At 45.1% G+C, this 22,797-nt stretch overlaps 1 protein-coding gene across 4 annotated transcripts in view; it reads left to right on the top strand.

The window, feature by feature from the left end:
* Positions 1-22,797, top strand: part of NRP2 (neuropilin 2) — a 114,086-nt gene that overhangs the window by 76,426 nt on the left and 14,863 nt on the right. The window contains exons 13-16 of one of the 4 annotated variants that reach the window (XM_016135090.2): positions 3,943-4,205; positions 6,020-6,116; positions 7,289-7,309; positions 16,382-19,923. In XM_016135090.2, coding sequence (XP_015990576.2) covers positions 3,943-4,205; positions 6,020-6,116; positions 7,289-7,309; positions 16,382-16,662 — 662 coding nt within the window. In that variant the 3' untranslated portion in view covers positions 16,663-19,923. Of the gene's footprint in view, positions 1-3,942; positions 4,206-6,019; positions 6,117-7,288; positions 7,325-16,381; positions 19,924-22,797 lie in introns of those variants that run through there. The other 3 variants (XM_016135089.2, XM_016135087.2, XM_016135088.2) reach the window with 3 other exon arrangements.

Raw genomic sequence — 22,797 nt, 5'->3', positions numbered from 1 at the left:
ACACTGCCAACATGGCCTATGAAAACTTCTTCTCTGAGAAATTTAAAGCAAAGCATGGACATGTTCTTCTGGGGATGTTTTCAGCATTGTTCCTCTGGGTGACAGGGCTGGCCTCTTGGGTTGGCCTTCCCAAATTATGCTGCTCTTCTCTTTTTATTTTCTGAAAAAACAAAAAGGCAAGCACAGGAGGCAATGAGGATTGCAATAGTAATAGTAATAAAGACCACAGCTTTAACTGCGTTTCTACTGTGTCCCTGTTACTATGCAGAGCACTTTGCATGGCTCATTGCATTTCCTCTTCCTCATGGCCCTGTATAGTAATGATGTTATTACACCCATTTTACAGATGCGAAGGCTGAGGCTTTAAAAAAATTAATGAGTATTAGGCCAGAACTCCAGACCAGATAAGAGGCCATACAATTTTACTCGGTCTGATCGGGACTCATATCCCACGTCCATCGCTCTAGCTGGGGTCTCGGACACATCACTTCAATTCTCTAAGCCTCAGTTTCTTTTTTATTTATGGTAAAAATTGAGAAACTAATACTTATTAATACAGGGTGGATTATATAAGATAAGGCAGACAAATCCTCCACTGCAATACCTGGCACATAGTAGGTTCTCTGTTAACCTTCAATTCCCTCGCCCCTGCTTTTCCTCTCTCCCTCCCTGGGCTTTTCTTGATCTGAGCCATTCCTTCATGATGTCCTGGTTCTAATCAGGTCTCTCTCAGTGACAGGCAGGGACATTTTGCAGCTCAGCGTCCCTCTGACTGATGTCTACTGCTAATTCCTTAAATTTACATATCATCTTTCTTCCCTCGAGCTCATAGCACTTAACAGACAAGTGGGGCACAAATGATTTAACTAAGTGAAATTCAGAGGCCTGCTTGTCTTGAGATTCTGCAAACTAGTGGATTAGCTCGGATGTCAGCACTGAATTATGATCCTTCAGCTGCTCGTGCTTAGCACGCCACCAGCATTAACTCCCTGGTCTTCCAGGGGTCCTTTAAATCATGCATAGTGATTATCTTATTGTAAGAGAGAGAGGAGAGAGAAGAGGGAAGGAGACGAGAGGAGAGGAGACAAGCTCGGGGCCCTGGGAGAGGCAGTCTGTGAAACCTTTGGTCTAATTGTGCCACAAGTTTCAGCGACAAGATGGGTAAATAGAAAAGACCCAGATAACATCGAGCCAGCCCAGCTCTTTACATCTCCGCACACATTTTACTTACTAAATTCTAACCATTATGCTGTGATTCCCCTGCTGCTTAAGAATGTAAATTCACACAAGCGACAGTATTTCTGCCAAGCAATTTTCAGGCAGCAAGTGGGTCTTATTTGTGAAATTGTGAAGGAAGAAGGCTGAATAATAAGTCTGAAATCTGGTTTCCTTTATATATGAGGTGGAAACAGTGAGGGTTTTGGAAATTACTGGAGCATGGGAGCATTTGGGAGATGCTCACTGGCGGCTCAGTAGGTGGGTGCTTGTACACGGCTCCCTGTCATTACTAGTTCACCTCACCTTTGCAAAGGGCTGTTGGCTGAGGAGGATGGGAGGGAGTTGTGAAGAGATTTCATGAATACGAGGAATTACCAGAGACTAGCTGATTCGCCCCTGTTTTTATTTCTAATATATAGCCTCATTTCATTCTTTATCCATGTGTTTGTCATTCAGTCATTTGTGGAAACAAGTTTTTCTCGAGTAGTGGTATATATATGTCACTATCTAAGGGCCAGGAGAAGAAACAGTATTAAGTCTTATATGTGCAAACCAAGACCTTGTCATCTATTTAGGGCAATTAGAAAGTCACACAGGAAACAGTTCAAGTACAACCTGCTGGTGTGCATGAAAATAGCCTTAAAAGCAGTAGTACAGTCGATAAGAGCTCCAGTTGTTGAGAGGAGAGAGAATTTAATGTTGAATTGTGCCACAATGGAGAACTAGCAGAAGAGGCTGGAATAGGTGGATTGGTCAGGGAGCGGGGACAGAAATTACAGGTAAGAGGAGAAAAAAGGAGCAGGGCCCAGTGGGGAAGCCAGTTTGCCTTGAATAGAGTGTGATTGATTGCCCAGGCTTGGGGCAAGGTGCCTGGGGCACAGCTGAAGTGAACAGCCTAACGGCAAGTCTGGCTCTACTTACCAGCCTTTCTACCTTGGACAAGTCACCAGAACCTTTCTCAGCCTCATATTCTTCTTCCTGTGCAAAGTAAAATTAATAAGACCTAGCTCACAAGCATATAGCAAGAATTAAATACAATAATGCAAATGAATGTGCTTTGTAACCCGTAAAGTGTTATGCAAATATGACTTATAATTATTATCATTAATAGCAGTAGTAATGAGAGCTGATAGGAGAAGCACAGGTTTAGGAGATCATTGCGTGTCTGCTTGTGGCACCAGGGTCTCCTCCCTCAGCAGTTCACCATCATTAAAATTCTCGGCTATGGACAGCTGCCTAGTTATCTGTGCTGACTTTGGCCTTGAAGAGGTCTCACGTTGTGGGGATTAGACAGACATGGCTCTGGATGGTTAGAGAGATACAAACTGGAATCCCAACTATGCATCCTAAGCTGGTCTAATTTGACTTCAGCTTCTAGAGCAAGAATCCCAGAGAAGCTACCCAGAGGGATTTGGGGAGCCAGGGAAGAGGAGAGAGGTGGCCGGAAGGAGGGAGCAGAAGGAGCTGTTTCTAGGCAATTGATGGGAGGACTGTCACACACTCAACTCTCACTGGAAACATGTCAACAGGGGTAACAACAGCACACCAGTTGCTTCAGGGCCCTGGAGTTCTCCCCTGATGAGCCCAGGGTGTTCCCAGATCCTCCTGAGTAAGAAAGCTCTGTGCACACGTCTCAGCTTAGCATGACCTGGAGGTAGCTGATGTGCTGGGTATGTGGTAGAGGAGTGCCCCTGCCATCTCAAACAAGTGTTCAGCATAGGATGTTTCAGGGCTGAACAGAGACAGTGAGATTTTCTCCTCAAATGCCACCTTGTTGTTCTCTGTACAAGTGGCCAGAACACTCCTGCACAAGTTGGATTTGCGGGTGCAGCTCCCCACACCCATGTCTGCAAACACAAACAGGAATTCAGTCTTCTGCATAGTATCTGATATATTTGAAAACTGATCAGCCAAAAGGCCCACTCCCCAAACATTTGAATAAGGGAAGCCTTAATTTCCCAGCTTGTGTATATTGTCTACTGAACACATCGCCCTTGCTAATGATGATGACAGAGCCTGTTTTCGCTGTGTTTGCCTGGCTGTCTGAGAAAGGTCAAGTTCAGGTCTCCCCAGGCTGGGCAGGGAAGGGAGTAGGGCCCTCTGAATCACCCCTACTCTGCCACCACCCCCTATTCTGCTTGAAGTTGACACTAGGCTTCTGATTTACAGTCACCCAGGTACCATCAGTAACACTGGTGGAGAGAGGAGGTTTTAAATGTCTTTCATTTGGACAGTGCCCAGCCGAGATGACAAAAGATCAAAGCATAAACCAACTGGCGAGAATCATCCTCTAATCGAGCAGCCACCTTGTAATTCAGTTCGTTAGACTGCATTGGCCCTTTGGGTAAACTGGTGATGACTAAGATGTGGGTCTGGCCTCTTAGAATCTGGGGAGAAAAGAAAGCACAGACACCGCCAGCCGAGACATGAGGCCGACTGCACCAAGTGCCATATGTAAAAGAGGCTCAAAGCAAGGGACGCAGAGACATGGACAGGAGGAACCGACTTGAGGGAGAGACCCAAAGGGCTTCAGGAGGCCGCAGCGTTGGAATCAAGGCTCTGGAGCAGCCTTAAGAAAGGGATGTGCAACCTGGAGAACGAGAACCTGAATAAACTAGACGCCCAAACTATGGCCCCAGCTTTACGCTGAAGGGGCAACAGCTGCACACCGATGTCTTTCCCAAGCATTTACCAGGAACCTCTGTTTGGGTTTGTTTCCACCAGATGACAAGAATTTCTTGCGGCTGCAGAGTGACGGCCGGAGAGAGGGCCAGTACGCGCGGCTCATCAGCCCACCCGTCCACTTGCCGCGAAGCCCGGTGTGCATGGAGTTCCAGTACCAGGCCACGGGCGGCCGCGGGGTGGCGCTGCAGGTGGTGCGCGAAGCCAGCCAGGAGAGCAAACTCCTCTGGGTCATCCGCGAGGACCAGGGCGGCGAGTGGAAACACGGGCGTATCATCTTGCCCAGCTACGACATGGAGTATCAGGTGGGGTGGTGACCGGGGCGTGACAGGAGACGGGTTCGGAGATCGGAGGGAGTTATTGTGATCTGTGTTTCAATATTTCAAAGGGCCGTGCCCATTCATCATTAGGGAACGTGGTTAAGCGCTCCTGTTTTCATTGTGTTTCTCACGTTGCCATGGCAACTAAATGACACTCTTATTTGTTATTCAGAATGTGCCTATCTCTACACCCAGACTTGGTTCTTTGTTCCTCCTATTGCCTTTTATATTGCTGAAATCTTCTCCAGCAAATGTTTCTTCTCTCCATTTTATTTTAGATTGCTATCAGGTAGGCTGACAAAAAGGACACAGAAGCCAGGGAAGTAAACACAAACAAACCCTCCACACAGGGAGGAGGCCTGTAGAGTCTCTCAGACTCCAAGGGGGGCAAAGAGACAGACCTCCCGGACTCATCCCAGCAAGTGTGAACACAGGAAGGGGAAGACTGCTGTTAGCACTCAGTGGCCAGCAGACCAGGGAGACCCCTCTCTAAATGAGTGGTTTCTCTCCCAGCAGCTCCAGGAGTTGAGTTCTACCATCTCTGCCCCACAGAACAAGAGACTGAGGCACAGATGGGTTTGTGCAGCTGTGGCTGAAACTTGGGTAGGAGTAGACACCCTGTGGAAGAGGTGACTGAGAACCAGCCAAAGCATTAACCTGCTCCTCCCCAGACGAGAAGCAGCAACAGATGGCTGGTGAGGCAGCCAACTGCTCGCTTTGCTTGCCAGAGGACATGTGCTAGTTTGCAGAGAGAACCTGGGGAGGGTGAGAATGAGGAATGATTGAAGACCACAGAGCAGAGGGACGTCAGCGTGCATCCTGCAGTCACTCGAGGTTGTAAGGCAGGGGTCCCCAACCCCTGGGCCGTGGACTGGTACTGGGCCGTGTGGCCTCTTAGGAACCGGGCCACAGAGCAGGAGGTGAGCAGTGGGCAAGTGAGCGAAGTTTCATCTGTATTTGCAGCTGCTCCCCAACACTAGCAGCATCGCCTCAGCTCCACCTCAGATCATCAGGTGTTAGGTTCTCATCAGAGCACCGGTCCCTGGTGCCAGAAAGGTTGAGGACCGCTATTATAAAGTGTCCTGAGTTTCTCCCCACCCCCACCTGATTCCTTACTTACAAACCTTAATGCATTGTGTTGTAAGTACCTGTTAGCATTTTTGTCTCACGCCTAGATAGTGAGATTCCCCAGGCAGAGGGTCTTGTCTATTAGGTTTGGTAACTGTCCTTGTGCCTGGCACATAGTAGGTGCTCAGTAAACTGTTGGTGAAGGAACAAATTATTTCCCTCTTAGCTGTAATAATGGATCCATAAGACAATGTTACCCCAAAGGCAATCTAAACCTCAACAATATATTTCTCACCTTACCCCCACCTTCTCATGTCCTCTGAGTTTTTAAATACCTGGATTGGGTATTTGAAAGATTTATGAGAAAAGAACCTATAAAATGACTAGGGAAATTTTAATCCTCCGTTAAACACACTCTGGTTGTGGTCCTTTTAATCAACACATTCAGGTTACTGGACAACGATATCCATCACCTTGTAATATATATATTTTTAATCCCTTCAAATATGCATTTGATTTGAACCAACTCTTTTTAAATTAGGATTTCAAGCACCATAGCCATGTGGCCAACAGATGTGTACCAAGAACAGTAACACACACATGCACACCCCCACACACATACCCCCCACACACACTCATTTTAAGCTGCAGTTAACAGAAAATTGGAAATCCTTCCAGTGTCTGGACCAGGAAGCTCAGTTAACCATGGTTCTTGTTCTTCTGGCTTCTAGATTGTGTTCGAGGGAGTTATAGGGAAAGGACGTTCGGGAGAGATTGCCATCGATGACATTCGGATAAGCACTGACGTCCCGTTGGAGAACTGTATGGGTACGTGACTATCTGTTTCTTTGTGGCTTTTCCAAATGAGACCCCAAGGGCTGGGATATTGAAGAGAAGGCAGCACACCATTGTCAAACACAACGGTTACCCAGTGGGTAAGGCAGCGACCATCTCAGGTGAGGTGTGAATGTAGCTGTGTCTTAGGCTGCATTCGGGATGGGAGGTGTGTGAGACGAGGAGAAGTCTTATAGCCCCGTTCCCATTCGGAATTAGACTTGCACTAAGTATATAGAGATTCAGGGTGCCAAGACCGCATCATCAGACTCCAGCTTTTAGCAAAGAAAAATACTAGAGGACAAGAACAACTGCCAGTCAGAATTACATGCTAGAAAGGTTTGATGGATTTAATGGAAGCCTTCACTGGTGAGCAAAAATAGTACATATGTTACATCAGAGTGATAACATAATTACCCAAGTAGTTCTTTAACATGAACAAATTGCAGGACAAACTATGGCTTATGAAGTAGCGTCTTAGATTTTGCTTTGAAGCTAATTACCTCTCATGCCCCAAATCCCAGAGTTATCGTAAGAATAAATATGGCATGCCAGGCAACCAGTATAGAAAGGACACCATAACTGTCCCTTTGGAAAGAAGTGCCAGCCCACCTGAGATGCACACATGTTACCCAGCTCACCCCCAGGGTGCCCGGACCATCTCCCATCAGAGCCAGGGACATTCCCAAAAGCTAGATGGAATCCTGAGAAGGCATGGGACCTGCTTTCAGTCAGCAGAGTGACTGTAATAACTCACCGAGTGCTTTTTTTGGCACATGGGTCCCGGGTGTATGCATGCCTGATGATGTCAGAAGCACCTGGGACCGCCCTAGTCCCTTCAGGCAACTCTCAAGCACCGGGCATCTAAAAGTAATCCAGGCTCTGAGAAAGTAATCAGTGGTAAGTGACTGATTACAATGCTTCAGGGACCCATTACTCTATAAAGGACTTTTTGTTCCAAAGCAACTTTGAGAATCTCTACCCACCCGCCAGGCCCCATGATGATGATGTGTGACACATACTCTAGAGCATGTTGAGGACATGGGACACTTTCTATGGGGTATCGTAAAAGCAACTCAAAGGCAGTCAGTCATCTTCATCATACCCTATGTTCACCCAATTCCTTCTTCCCCTTATCTAACTGAAATGCTTTTTTTTTTTTCCAGAACCCATCTCAGCTTTTGCAGGTGAGAATTTTAAAGGTAAAAAAAAAAAAAATTTTTTTTTTTTTTTTGCATGCCTTTTCCTTCCCCCCACATGATGTGAATTCGGTGGAGGGAATAAACCTCCCAATTTAGCAAATCTTACAAGAAAAAATAGACACCATTCCTTTCCACCGCTAGATGGCACCAACAACACCTTTAGGTGCCAGGAAAGGGGGATTGAGATCCTCACTGTCTCTCGTTTAATTAAAGTTTAGAAACCTATAATAGAGACAAATAGGTTACAGATAAACCTTTCAGCCTTGCATTGTCCAATGGGGAGCAATGAGGCTGAAAATGCATGAGTGGTGAGAAAGGAGAGGCTGTGGGGAGACTGAACACAAAAAAAATCAGGAGTAAATTAAAAGTGAAATGAGGTGGCAATGATTTATTTTAGCCTGAAGATGGTTTCTTTCCAGTTCCAGGGTACCAAGGCAGCAGTCTCAATTAACCCTCAGTGAGATACAGTGGCAGGCAGCTTTGTAAGAGAAGAAAGTTAGAGAAAAGACACAAAGTGATAATCCTAAAGTGGAAAAGTTGCAGATTCAGGAGCTGGTGTCTAATAAAGGGAATAAAGAAGCACATTTGGCGACTGCAGTTAGAGCACTTTAAATAGAGGACTGACAAACAGAAAAGGACATTTTCTCCCTAATAAAGTAAAGAAAGAACAGAGCAAAGAGAGAAGAATTTGAGATGCTTGCCTCATCCAGGGGGACAAAAAGCCTTCCAAGCTTGGGGGATGGTCATGCCTTGCTGTTGTAATGCAGCGCGTTTCACATTTTGCCCTCTTTGCAATCCAGTTAGCTGCTGCTGAAGTTTCCACCCAGGTTCCAACGCCAAGTGTTTAGAAGCCACTCGAAATGCTTCACCTCAGTTGGCCTGGGTGTAAGAGCACACTCCGAGACACTCACCCTCACCTAACAACGGGGTTTTCATAACCTAGTTTATGCACACAAATGTGAGGGTTGCTGGGCTCTGTTTGTACTGGCCTTAACCTTGTAGGTGACAGCATTTCAGAGATAAGGGAAAGTCAGTTTTATATCTGAAGTCTAGACTTGTTATCTTCACTCTCATTAATCTGTCCAGTTCCTGGCTAGAAAGAGATGAATTCCTGCCTTGTCACCTAGATGCGATCTCTGACTCCGAATTGTCTCGCCTAATTTGCCACTCATCACCCGCAGCTCTAAGACAATAGGTGAGGAAGATCCCAGCAGAATAGAGAATGGCAGACCCCAGTAGAATAGCTTTTCTTTCCTTCTCACCTTTCGCTGCCTCCCTGCACCCCATCCCTACTCCCCATGGCACATTTCGAAGTATTAAAGAGCATCCATGTGCCTATCTTGGTGCTTTCTGAGTGTGAGATTTATGTTAATGTGAACCTAAAGTATTGGAAAGAAAGCTGACCGACTTGGATTACAGTTGAATTCAAGTTCTATCCTTCAGGACCCAAGGTAATGTTGATATTGGGGAAGTGGAACCTGCTTGCGTTGTTTTCACTGGACTCTTATTGGTTGTTGAGACTCAAAGGCCCCTGGAGAGGCTGGTTAAAGACTTGCTGCCGCTGCCGCAGACACTGTTCTGTGTGAGCACGCATGCCTGGGTCCATGACTGACAGCTATGGTGGCTGAGTGCTCTGCTTCTGTAAGAGAATAAACAAAGCAGGGCACACGTGCTCTCCTTGAGGCTGTGTTTACCATGAGGCTTCACAGTCCAGTCATGTTCTCTCATAAAAAAATATATAAATAAAATATCACCGGAGCCGCGGTGCTCAGTTAGCCAAAATAAACACATGGCTTAGTGACTTAAAGGTAAGAATTTCCAGTGCGTTCCCGGTGGCTGGTTTGGGGCTTAAGCAAAGGCAAAGCGTAAGTGGCGCGGATTGGCCCACAGCTGATGCTTTGGGAGATAACAAGCATCTTTGGAAACCAAGTCTTGGGGAGCAGAGACTTGGCCAAGGAACACGGAGTCAAGAGTAGGGCTGGAACTGAGAATGGACAGTTTTAATCACACTGGCAAATTTTGCATGCAACTCTGACTTGGTAGCCAGATGAACACAGGGCCACACGGTCTTCATTTGGGCTGAAGCCCGTTTGACCTCAGCATGCAGCTCTGTGTTTTGTTTCAAGCAAAGCTTTCCATTTGGGAGAGAAATGAGGACCATTTGCTCTGTCTAACCCAGTGACTGACATACGGTTCCTCTGCTGGCCAGGGCAGAGGCAGTCCTCTCGGTGGGGGCGTGGGTGCCTTGGGATTAAATCAGCCTTTTCACTCAGAAAGGGAAACAAAGAGAAATCAGGTTTGGACAGGCAGGATATGGAAAGTTGATGGTACAACACTTAATAGTAGGCATTTACATTGTTAGTATGTTTTTCGAATTTGAGGGTTTTTTTTCTCATTATAAATTAACCCTGAAACAGAAGCATTCTCATCCTTTAGAAGAGAACACTGTGTACGAGGTAAATCTTTAGGGAAATGCAATCAAAGTGGCCTCTGGATCTGGGCTTATTAGGTATTCTTGATCTTTTATATTTTGAAGTGTCTTTTATTTTCCGCCTCTTGCTCGTTTCTTGTCATGAAACCTGTTCTTTTTATTCAAATCACCTTGTGTTTTCTACTTAGCGTATAGACTTTGATTGTATACGAAGGTGTGAGTCATTAATGAAGAGAAACAAGCCATAGAGAAAAAAAAAAAAAAAAAACTGTGTCGAGAAGGGACCAGGAAAAGAGAGAATGAATAAGCTGTGTTGTCATGTGATCTTTAAAAAGACTTTTTTCTTGTTGTTATGAGTCACATTTTAAACAATGTAGCCTGGGTGTGCATTTTCTTTCTTTCTTTCTTTCTTTTTTTAAGCACTGGCTATAAACATCATAGGGTCATGCATCTTTTTCTAGAATTTGAGCTTTAACAAGTGAAAAACTGTGTAAGAGGAAAAGAAAATAAAATGAAAAGTGGTGTAATTAAGGTGATGGATTATTTCCTCTTAACCAATACTTTCTTTTTTCAATAAAAGAAAAAAGAATAATAAGCAAGTAAAAATGTATAAAGTTCATCATCAGAGTTCTGTAGTTGTTGCTGGGGTAGGGTGGGGAAGTTTAGCACCTCACAGTGGACTCGAGAGTTCTCGTTCATGTTAGTGGACGTTGATCCAAACAGGACAGAGAGACTGGGTTTGGGACCCTTCCCTTTGGAGGCCCATGGGCATCCCAGGCATGCGTACACTTGTGGAAGGTGGTTGTTAGAGGAATTCAGAACTGCTGTGTCTACCATAGATGGATGCTAAAAGGAACATCAGTATCTCCTATTAAGGACCGGGAATGTGCATTTTATGTCTCAGACCAGTTCTGAGGGGCGTGGGGCCCACCTCGTGCGTTCGATCTCTGCGGTCCTCCACAGTTTCCATCGAGGTGAAACGAGGAGAAAGTGAACATCGGAGGCGTTTCTAGTGGGCTCAGAGGAGAGCAGTCCTAAACCCATTTTGGGGTCGCGACAGATCTGGCAAGGGTTTGGCTCTCTGTGCATCAGGTTTTGAGTTCCGTTTACTTGGTGCCAACTGGCCCTCCTCTGTCACTTCCCACCCCCATCTCTCCGTTCTCATACCCACCCTCACTATTGGCTGCCTCCCAGAGCCTTTATCCACCAGCGTAATGGCCCCCATCCCAGGCAAAGGACCTGGGATTGGCCTCAAACTCCCACTCTCCTTGGCTTTTTTTCTCCTCCGGCTCTCTTCACTAGAAGCACTCCTGAGAAGCAGTGAGGGTTAAGCGGCATTTATGCACGTAATTCTCTGATGAAAGGCAGAGACGTATCCCAAAACTCTGCCAGGGTTCCAGATAGGCAGCTGCGCTGTATGACTCCTTCTCCTTGCCACCCCGCCCCCCTGACGTCTCCAGCTGCCAGATGAAGACTTGGTGTTGCTGAGCAAGGAAGCCTGGAAATCAGATGTATGTAAACCGGGTAACTGCTTGGCTGCCGTTGCTTGCCTAAGGGGGACACTGAGGCATCCTGTGTGAGGTTCGCTTGTGCACACTGACTCTCCTGTCACAGAAGCCTGGGACATCCCCTCCCTGCAGTTTACCATTCGTCTGCCAATGTCAGTTTGTCTAAGGAAAGAAGAGCATTTTTCTCACCGGCCTTTCTTCCCTCCAAGAACAGAAAAGACAAGCCTCAGTTTAAGGAAAGTAACGTAAGTGCCACTAAAAAGATGAGAAGGGTCCGAGACTTCAGCCAGCAAACCACCGATCTGAATTTAGAGGCGTCTTATTTATTTCTTTAGTCAACGTAATAAGTAAAACTTTTAGTCAAGCAAGTGCAGTCCAGTGCAGTAAAATTTCAGATTTTTTTAAAAAAAAAGAAAATATTTTTAATACTTTATATCTTTGTACAGATTTTGTAGTTTTGTTTCTATTCACCCACCAAGCATAGAATCCCCTGGATTCGAAATATTTGAATAAAGTTAGAACGCTAACACAGAAGGTTCTTTTTACATAGGTCCATGTTTTATGTTAGAAAAAGAAAAAAGAAAAAGGCATTTTAGGTAGATGGAGGGATTAGCAGAGTTTCGGCTACACTAGTGAAAACCTTCCAGCGACCCTCCATCCACTGCTCGTAGGCAAATCAGAATCATTTCTCAGGGATATATTGTACATTCTACATTCTTTTTCCAAACAGACCACATTCTTCTACTATCTTCTGTAAACTGTTCTAGAGGAGCCAACCTTTTCTTGGGGCGGGGGGGGGGGGGATTGTTTAATCTCACCAATTAAATAAACCTTTTTATCTGAAATGCCCCTTCACCAACACTTTATTTTCAACCTGTACAAAATGGACTCCATAGACAGGCCAAGCCTAAGACCGTTCTTATTTGTAATGAGCCTTTTTTTTTCCCTTTCTCTTCTTGGAGAGACGACTCACCATTGTTGACTTTCAAACGTTTCTTAGGAAACCTGGGTGACTCCCTCCAGGTCCAGAGGACATGGGGCAAACTTAGCTGTAGCAGATGCTTTCTCTTTTCCGTGATCCAGTGAGAACCGGACTTGAATGAGACAGGCCTCAGCCAGGTTCCAACGGAAATGGGCAGTGGAAAGGGAAGAGGGCTACTTCCTACTCAAGAAAGGGTCACACACTTTTCCGCGAAAGGCCAGGTAGCACACAGGTTGGGCTTTATGAGACTCTGTGTGGCAAGCACAAAGGCAGCCATAAGCAGCATGTGAACAAAGGAGGGAGGCCGTGTTCTAAAATGTACAAAATAGGCTGCGGGCCACATTTGACCGTCAGGCCGTTGTGGTCCAAGCCCTGGGCTTGTGCTTCCGCCCTGACCCCGCCACTTAGCAGTGGTAGAACTCCTCCGGAGGCCTCTGGGTGCTGTTCTGCCCTCCTCCTCAATTTCCCTCCAGGTCAAACCGGAAGAAAATCACCTACCCTCTCAAGTTTTCAGGTCTCCCATCTCAGAGTCATGGGATATAAACAAGATAACTCACGTGAGGCCCGTAGCCCAACGCTCACCACACAGGCAATGCCCACTCATCGCCGCCGTTTTTCTGGCCACAGTTCCCAATCGTGTACTAATCCAATAGCCCTATTTGTACAGTGAGAATGGAAGGAAAACTACCTACTGTGTAATTTTTCTCCTTATTATCTTCCTTCGAGTTTGTTTCTCAAAATTCAAATTATTTGCATTCACATTGCTCCTTCTCCGGAGGGCTCAGAACCTTTACAGATGAAAGCCTGTTCATCCTTGCAAATACACTTGTTATTGGCTCTTTAAATATCTGTTTCTCATCATCTCGCACAAGGAGAAAACTCTGTGGAGAATAGAGCCGGGGGTGGGGAGAAAGTAATGAAAAATAATTCGGGAGTTGATTTTCCAATTGGAGTGGGCGGTGGGGAGGGGAGATATGTAGGTGGTAGAAGTTGGAGTAATCAAAGGGAATTTTTGCCAGAGAATATGAATGTTGCTCCCTAAAACATGCCTCCATCCATCCATCCATCCATTCAATATTCGATGGATTGCTGCTATTGTCTGGGAAGGTGCTTTGAAAAGGGATTTGACCCCTACTGATGTATTACCTTTCTTTTCTGGCAAACCACAGCCCCATTAGCATGTGGCCCATGAAAGCTGCCACAGAGCCAGATTCCAAGCCAGCGATCCACCTGCCTGTGGGAGTTGAGTCTCTTTAGCTGGAGAACCATCTGAGAAACTGGCCCCCAACTACAGTCGCCAATAGTTGCCTATGGGAGATAAGGGAAGGGTTCTTAGGTATATCCTCTCTTTTTTTTTAACTTCCTTAACTTTAAAAGCACCAACTCATGCAGTATGTTTTCTCATTTCTCCAAACAGATGTCCAAGGAAAACGTTGAAGGAGCCAATATAATGTCTCCCAATGGCTTTTGCCACTAAAATTTTCTACGTGTTGATCATTGCTAGGAAAGGGGAAGAGGGCCTTAACCCTTAAGAGGAGTTTGTCTCCCGAAGTGGAGCAGAACTCTCAGGCCAGGGGTTTATTTCTGGTTCCAAATAGGTAATCCACATCCTGTGATTTCGCCTTCTTCCAGCCGGTCCCCTAGACCCACCCTACTGTGCCCCAACTTTGACTCTATCATAAGAAACATGAGGAGTAGCATCAAGGCTACATCCTCCCTCAACCCCACCACTTTGAATCCTGGATGGTGTATTTAATGTTGAAAACCAGCATTTTGGCTGAGAGACAGCAAACTTTTGAATTGAGACTAGAATGTGATCGAGGGAATGTGGACAGTTTTAACCGTTTTCTACTTGACAAAAATTTGTATTCCTGCCTTGGGGGTCTGGTCAGGTGCTTCAGATGGGGAGTTAATCTCTGCGAATTTATCACCTTCCTTTCCTCTCATGAGTGAGCTGCAGCTTCGTTAGTGGGCAGCCCTCACTGTGGAGTCAAATCAAAATCAGAGGCAAGTCTGAGGACAGCCTTTGGGGAGGGTGGGTGGCACTGAGCAACTTTGGGTCATCCCTGCACACTTTGCTGCTTCTCGTGCATTCTTCTGAGCCCACGTGAAAATCCAACAGCAGGATGGTTGCCAGGCAGCAGATAGTCTCGGTGACCTGAATAATGAGTTAACACTAGTTCACTACAACTCTGGTCATTTCAGCAAGCGGTTTTCAGCACCTTGCTTTTCCTTTCTCTGTTTCTACTTACTGCTTTTAATATGGAGAGAGATTGGGGCCGTGGGGAGGAGAGAGAGGAGCACTTTCAACAGTAATCAAATTATTAAAAGATAGAGATGGTTTGGGAATAAAGAAAGTAGAGTAGCTGGTGAGGAAGATGACAATGTAGACAGGGGCATGGCGGGGGTCCTGGGATTCTGAGATCCTTTCCGTCCCAGGGGTTGTGCATGTGGCTGCCAGGGTGTATACTGTGTGACATGTCATCATTAAAGCTCCTCTTATACTGTGGCACTTCTGGTGGCCAGAGGAACATCAAGGAACCGTGCACCTTAGCATAACAGATCCTTAAAACTAGAGGAAGTAGTGATTAAGATCTGGGAGGGTGGGCAGACTCTAAGAGATTTTTCAAGAAAAATGCTCTCGTTTTTCTACCACTTCTGGGAAGACTCCAGAAGGTCTGACCCACTCCTCAGCTATTACCCAAATCAAAGAGAGGCGTTCTGGTGATCAGGCTGAAGGAGTGGGCAAACACTGGCTCAGAACTAGAAGTCTTTGCCTCGGTTCAGTCTTTGATCACAAGCATTTATGGAGCACCTTCTTTGTGCATGCCCTAAGGTGGAAACCAAGATGAGAGTGAATTCTTTTGCTTGAGGAGCTCCAGGTCTCATGGGGGAGGCCTGAAAATGTAAACAAGCCCGGTCTACAGCTTGAGCAGAGACACACCCACAGAGTAGGACCAGCAGTGCCTTAGGAAGGCAGCAGTGTGGCCATGGCTCCCCACTGGGGTAGCTCATGGGTAGAGAAGGTACTTCCTTGTGGCCACCGGCACTTGATGTAAGCAGCTAGGGAGGAATTTTTCATAGGTTAAGCATGTATCATTTTTCAGAAGGAAAGATCATGGCTGGTGTTGGCAAGCTCAAAAGCTCCTAGTCCCATTTGGGGCCAGACTCTCATCTGATGTAAATCTTTGGGAGAATCAAGTTGTAGCACTGTTTTGCATCAAGTGGGACTCCAGCCAGTCTTTCCCCAGAGTTACCCTGGGCTTAAATTGACTATATCATTTCCATGGCAACCAGAGGCCAGCCAGTGAATGTGGTTGCCTTCTAAATCCTCTGCTAGCTTCTCTTCCCTCCTGTCTTGCTGGTAAGAGTGATCTCCCTCCCTTCGCTTTTACTCGCTCTCACTCCCACACGCCCACTATGATTTTGTGCCCACATTTTTTGTCGTAACATCCTCCCAATCAGATTTTAAAATCCTCCATCCAATTAAAGAAAAAAAAAAAACCGGAGATTCTTTAGTCATTGCTTGACAGTGAATTGACCTGCTTAGACAAGACCAGGCTGATTTCGATGGGCATGGAAGCCTTGGCAAGCCAGAGTGGAATTTACCTTCAAGTTTAGCCAGCCTAATTAATACATTGTTTGAGAATTCTGGCCAGCCAGACCAAATACTGTATTTCCACCCATTCAGGGAATCAGAAGTCATTTCAACATCATTTACTTGTGGATACTCCCGTGTGTGTGCGTGCGTGTGTGAGAATTATAACACTGCTATGTGTTACAGGATAATTGTGGTTTAGCAGAAGAAAAGAGCTTTAATCATACAACTCGGCTGAATCCCACACTTACTACTTACTTGCTGTGTAACCACCGTTCTTTTAACCTCTTTGAGCCTCTATTTCCTCATCTATAAAATGGGTCTGACAGTACCTACCTCATAATGTTGTGAGCAGGAAATAATATCAATCATTTAAAAGTTCTTGGCACAAACTAAATACTGAGTAGCATCTAATTCCCCTGTCCCCTTCCCTATCCACTCCAAAGCATGTATGTGTCCCCCACCCCTTTTTTTAAATTAATTTTTTGATTACCCTGCATGCTCAGCCTAGCAACACTCTTCTGTGTCTCTCCACCAGGGGGCACCCTCCTACCAGGGACCGAGCCCACAGTGGACACGGTGCCCGTGCAGCCCATCCCAGCCTACTGGTATTACGTTATGGCCGCCGGGGGCGCCGTGCTGGTGCTGGTCTCCGTCGCGCTGGCCCTGGTGCTCCACTACCACCGGTTCCGCTATGCGGCCAAGAAGACAGATCACTCCATCACCTACAAAACTTCCCACTACACCAACGGGGCCCCTCTGGCGGTGGAGCCCACCCTAACCATTAAGCTAGAGCAAGACCGCAGCTCGCACTGCTGAGGGCCGAAGCAAGGACAGCACCCAAAACAAACGAGAAAGACTGCAAACACGTTGCCTCGATTTTGCACTTTTTTCTCCTCGCCTAGTCTCTGTGTGAACTCTCAGACATGTCTCTCTTGGGGGCACAAACCCTGTGCGCTCTTATCCATCCCGACCATTCTCCTTGTGTTCTTTTTTTTTTTTTTCCCCTCTCTTTTGTTGATTCCAAACCAACCAACCCCAACTCTAATGCTGCATCTTGGACTATGAGAAGAGATACACCCCTAAGTACTTCACAACTCAAGGCTCAGCTGGTTTTCTTCCAGAGACTGGTTCCCTGATTCTTCCCCTTGCCTTATCCCGTACCTCCTCTCGGTGGGCAGTCTGCCAGGAGACTTGAGGGGAAACCTGGACCTGTGTGTTTGTACATAGTATACATTTGTGCGTGTGAATAGCTGTGTGTGTGGGTGTGAGAGAGGGAGCCTGGTTCATTGTGGGGGGCGGGGAGTGTGTGAGTGTGTTCAGAGAAGGCCCCTTTAACTCTTGTGTTACTTCTCCGGGGGTACATTTTACAAGAAAATAATATACTGTACTAGTTTTGTTTACTTGGAGAAGAGATTGAAGCTTTTTGTTGCCTTATCTAGCTCTGGCTGGGTTTCTGTTGGCTACCATTGTCATCTCCAGGTACCTAAAAAACCAGAGGCCACATGAAATGAAATGTGGCCCTTTCCATCCCTATCCTCATTCCTCACCCACCTGACCCAAGAGAAAGGTTCCCCCAAAGCACTCAGACATGACCCCTTGCCAGGTCTCCTGATGTCTTTAAAGTAACAAGATAACAGCCATTGGGTGCAACTGGAACCTTCTCTACTTCCAACCCTGAAGCAAATCTGTCTCATGTTGCCTTATAAAAGAGAAGCTCATAATGAATGTTTAGCTTTTGTCAGTTAAGTCCAATCTTGGAATAAGTCATAGAGAATAACGAAACTAAGACTGATGTAGGAAGAGCCGTAGCTTGTGTAAGTTGAGAGCAGGAGGAGGTAGAGGAGATGGAAGGACTAAAACGTCTTTTAAAAGTCTCCCCACCCGAGGGGAATCATTGTGCCCAGTTTGGGATGGAGCTGAGTAAGAAGGCTACCCGTATTCTTTGGTATATCGGTCGTCGTAATAGCATTTGTAAAATATTGGGGAAAAGGGATCATTTGCTTTTCTTTCATGGTGTTAATGTGTGCCTGAATCTTTAGCCACTAAATTGTAAGGCTGTCCACCTGACTTATTTGAATATTATGAGAGAATAAAGAGTAATCTTTTTTTAAAATGTACCAATGCGCTACCCCTTAAAGCATTCATAGCATCTGGCAAATACACCCTCATAGGCTGACATGGCATTTCCAGATGTTGCTGCATCGTCAGGAGAAGGTATAATGAAGATAAACCCGTTACCGCCCATTTGTCCTGTCTAAGCAACACAAGGAAAGGGATGTCGGAGATAAATGGCCTAAAGATATTGTACAAAGGATAGATTCAATAATGAAGTCAATGTCATTGATAGAAAATGCATGTTTTCATGAGATTCTCAGTGTGCTGGGGCTCAGCCTTGAGGGTGTTTATTTCACACCTTCCTTCTAGAAATCCACTGGGGAAGTATAAGATTCTCTCCAAAGATGGTTGCCTAGGCTGAAAGCCTCCAGGTACCTTCGGAGAACAAAATACTAATGATTGATTTTTTTTTTTTTTTTTTTTTTTTTTTTTTTGGCTGCTTGGGAGAGACTTTTAGCATTCAGTTGGTCTCTCCAGCACACATACTTTCACATCTGGTTTGTTTCATCCTCCTGAAAGAATGGTGCTCTCCCACTCTTATTCTATTTCAAAGAACTACTCTGTCTCAACCACGGCAGCCCTGCCAAGAAAAGAAAAGATGAAAGGCTAGTGTATGAGCTACCTTGAGATTTCAAGAAATGCCCTACCCCAGCTGAAGATGGGAAAAGAAGCAGGGAGAGGGAGGAGGGCGGGAGCCCACGATACCACATGATGATTTTCGTGCCAGTCACAAAGGGCTTTTTATCTCAGGTGTCCACATACAGTTGTGCATTTGGGGCCAGGTAGTCCCTCGATATGACTGACATCCTTGTAGGTGCCCCATGGAGGAGTGGTGTCAGGAAATTACACCTGGAAAATCCAGCCAGTATAGCAACTGTCTGAGTTACCATATACCCTTGAGGATTTCCCTTCTTCAAAAGAAGATGACAACAACTTTGTGAATTTGCTGTATCTTTATCTGATGCCGCATGTGGCATCATCTTTATGTACTTGCCGTAGTTGAGAACATGAGACTGCTCAAATCTTCGTGAATCCCATGATGCACTTCAGCTGGGGATGTCACACTTTCTCTCTCTCTCTCTCTCTCTCTCTCTCTCTCTCTCTCTCTCTCTCTCTCTCTCTCTCTCTCTCTCTCTCTCTCCTTCATCTCTTGATCTCTCCTCTCAGCCCCAGCAACTTTCATAGTATTATCTAGGTACTATGCTGAAAGGGCAGCTCTGCTATAAAATCATGCCTTGCAGCTTTAAAAAGAAAAATTCTTTATTTAATAGGAGGGAAGGGTCATTCTCTTCTAAGAAAAATAGACTGGACAGGTGAATGCATGCATGCATGTGTTTAGAGTTGCTTCTCAGAAGACAAAGAGGTGATAGCAACTAATAAAATATAAACGAATGAATGAATGAATTGAAGGTCTAGCTCCAGATGGTAAAGTTTTTGCCTTAGTAGAGGTTTCACGTCAATAGACGCAGGAGGGAATCCCTATCGCTAGGGTGAAAAATCCTTTCCTTGGTATTATGCTAGTAATTGCTATCCCCTAATAGCTGATAAAGACAGAAAAGGAAAAGAAAAAGAAAAAAAAAAGATCACAGCATTGCCACTGACAAAACAGGAGGCTAAAAACAAAATTGTCTCTTGTCTTATCCCACACTTTTGGGATTAAAGCCAGAATAGGATAGGAAAACCAGTAACATTTCCGAGGTTAATACCCCATCTTTAGAAAGACTCTGTCTTGAAAATGGAACTAGCAGGCAAGCAAACACCTAAATAATCAAAAATTACCAAAGAACAACAAAACAAGAAAAATTTAAACATTTAACTTCCTATTCTTATCCCCTCTCCCTATAACTGTGACAACTCTTGCATTGCTCAGTTGCCTGTGTGTCAAAATAACTTGTGAACATTGGAAACTATTTGAAAATGTATTGTGTGGAATGTAATAAAATGATGATATTTTTATACAAACATCTGGGTTTTTTTTCCCCTTTGCCTGTGAGAACAAAGTTGAAATGTAGGCTTTGAACAAATTGATGTTTTCGAATTTTACACTTTGCCTTCTGAGCTACAGGGCATTTCTGTGGGAGGTAGGTGGGTTTTTCTCCTTGAGGCTGAATGCCAGCTTTTCCTTTTTTTTTTATTTTTTATTTTTATTTTTGTTACTGCTTGTTAGGAGTTTTGTCCAATTTATGCAGCGGAGCCAACTTTTATGATTGGTGTGGGATTTTGCAAAAGTTGCTAAGTGCTAAATTGTTCAACGTGATTTCCACAAAATTTCTCTTGATGGCAAACCCCTGGAGATTGGACTTTACTTTTAAAGGGTCCTCTAAGGAAATGGGACCTGTGAGGCTGAATAATGTACTCGGCTCTACGAAGACAGATTACTTCCTTGGGAAGAGAAGTGGCGATGTCTTACCTTTCGCCTACCAAATTATTACTTCCGGGGGAACCTCCATCTCCAGTTTATGAGCACTTTCCCAGACAAAACGGGAACTTGTTGCATGTTCAAGGCTCGAAAATATGTCAGACTTCATTTTGGAGCAAACAGTAAAGATAATTATGTGATCATTGTGAACCTGGAACAATCGGGGTGGAAAAGTTTATAAAAGAAACATTCCTTCAATTCATTGAGGAGAGAGGCTTTGGGAGACTTACTCAATAAGCCAGATCTTAATGACAAATATTTTTCTTCGGTTCTCCTCTTTGGGTAGTTAGTGATTTGTTATATGAAATAGTTCTATCGGAGGGGGATTAGGAGAAAGAAATCTAGGAACTACAACCTCCAGCTGTTCAGTGTTTCTAGAATGTGGTCAAAAAGAGGTCGTAGAAGGATTTTCTACCACCCCTTATTCAGGGAATGAATTAGGAGCATTTCATCAACACAGGAGACCCTCAGGGATCCAAGAAGGTCTCAAGAAGAGGGGCATGTCCAGAAGATCCTATTTTTGCCAGAGTCCCACTTTTTTCCCCTTCTTTAAACCTAGATCCAGGAAAGAATGCTTTTACAGCCATGAAACCTATCCAACTTGTGCTAAAAGGAAACAGGCTTCTGGTTTTCAGATCTTACAGGAAGCTCTTTTAGTGCAGATCATTCAGTATAGATGTCACTATTTGTCCTCTGCAGGAAAATACAGTAGAATGTCCATGCTTAGAGCTGTATTCTTTCCTCTAATGACAAGCAAAATTACCCATTTTGTCTAAATAACATTTGGCTTTCCTGAAAGCCATTTGTTCCCATTAGTAAGGGATGAAATGAAAACATCTCTAAAGTATTTCTTTCAGGCAAAGACCTAGGCTCAGTCAACATTTTCCTGAGGTAGCCTGGGGCCAAATTTGCCAGACTAAATTAAATTAGCCATCACTTCTGTTTCGTTAGCCTTTACTGTTTTTGGAACTGCCTTTGAGAATTTCATCACTGCTCTTCCTGCCTTGGTTCTAATCCCAAAGCTTATTCCAGAGGTACTCTCTCTTCCCCATGAGGCAGACCGTTAGGATACTAATCTTAGGCATCAAACACAGCACTTATCAGCATGGTATTTCAGACCAAGCTCGAGCATAAATGTTACAGAAATTGTGTTTCCATGCATCATAAATACCAGATGTCAAGGCCCAGTATGGTGTGTTTTGGCTCCTACCTGGCCCTTTATGATGGTTTAAATGTGCGTTCTCGCTGTTGAAACAAGACCCTTTCCTCCTAGCCCAGAAAACCAAGGCCCAGCGATTCTGCTGTGGTACGGTGTTTGTTTTCCTCGCCCCTCTTTACTGACTCTCCAGTTGTTTTGCACAAACATTGTGGCCTTTCTGTAATCTTTGATGAAAAGAGCTTTATTTTTAAGCTGTGATTTGTCTGCGTTGTGGGCTGCACATCTGAGCCAAACTGCAGATCTGTCAGTGCAGCTTGGTTTACGCTCTTTAATTGTGCACGTCGCCGGGGCTCTCACAGCTGTAGTTTGCCTTTCATCCCCTTCAGTGACGACCTAAAGAAAACACAAAACAAATCCAACCAGAGAAAAAGGAGGGGGGAGGGGAACACCAGCTGATGGTCTCGCAATCCGTAGACGAAAGAATCACCTTATATCAATAAGTGAAATGCTAGGAAGATCATAGGCTTTAAGGAAGTCTAGCACAGGAGTATGTGTAGAGGTTCGATATAATCAGAAGCCTGAACCCTCAGAAGGTGTCGGTCAGGCCACAGGCCTCAGCCGGAGTAAATTCGTACTAACTTATGTGGAGGAGTTTCCATTTGGCCCCAGACATAAGCCCTGAAGAGATATGAGATGTGGGGAATCGCCAAGAGTAAAACCCCTCACGGCATGATCTGGCACGATGGAGAGTCTAGGTGCTTCAGGAAAATCAGCAGAAGCCCTTCTAGCCCCAAGCCCAGTTGGTGGGCAGGACATCTAGAATCATTCTCCTCTCTTCTGGGTAATTATTCTTGGGCTTTGTGGTCACTGACCTTCAAGAGCCCAAAAAAACTAAAGTCCCATGGGCACTGGGCCAAGAAATAGGAATGGTCATTTGAAGAGTCGGCAACAGATGTGCTGGAGACAGGACTGGGTGTCAGGTGGGGAAACACCTTTTCTCGGAGTCTTATGACGGGAGAGGTTCATGGAGAAGGGTGTTGGGGAAATTTCTAGAATAGTAACTGGCTGATGTCTCGTCTTTTTCTTTTATAACCTACAAGTTATACACAACTGCATCCTCAAAAAGTGAAACTAATACAGAAAAAGTAAAAGTCCATTTCATTATTAACCAGTCCCACTTTCTTGCCCAGAGAGAGTAACCGCGAGAGGTGGTTGGGGGGAATATGCTTCCAGCCGTCATCTTATGCCTTTACAAATG

Source organism: Rousettus aegyptiacus, unplaced genomic scaffold (assembly GCF_014176215.1).
Source record: "Rousettus aegyptiacus isolate mRouAeg1 unplaced genomic scaffold, mRouAeg1.p scaffold_m13_p_2, whole genome shotgun sequence".
In the NCBI taxonomy this organism is placed as follows: domain Eukaryota; kingdom Metazoa; phylum Chordata; class Mammalia; order Chiroptera; family Pteropodidae; genus Rousettus; species Rousettus aegyptiacus.
The sequence above is the reverse complement of the archived record's forward strand: the minus strand, read 5'-3'. Positions and strand labels throughout refer to the sequence as shown.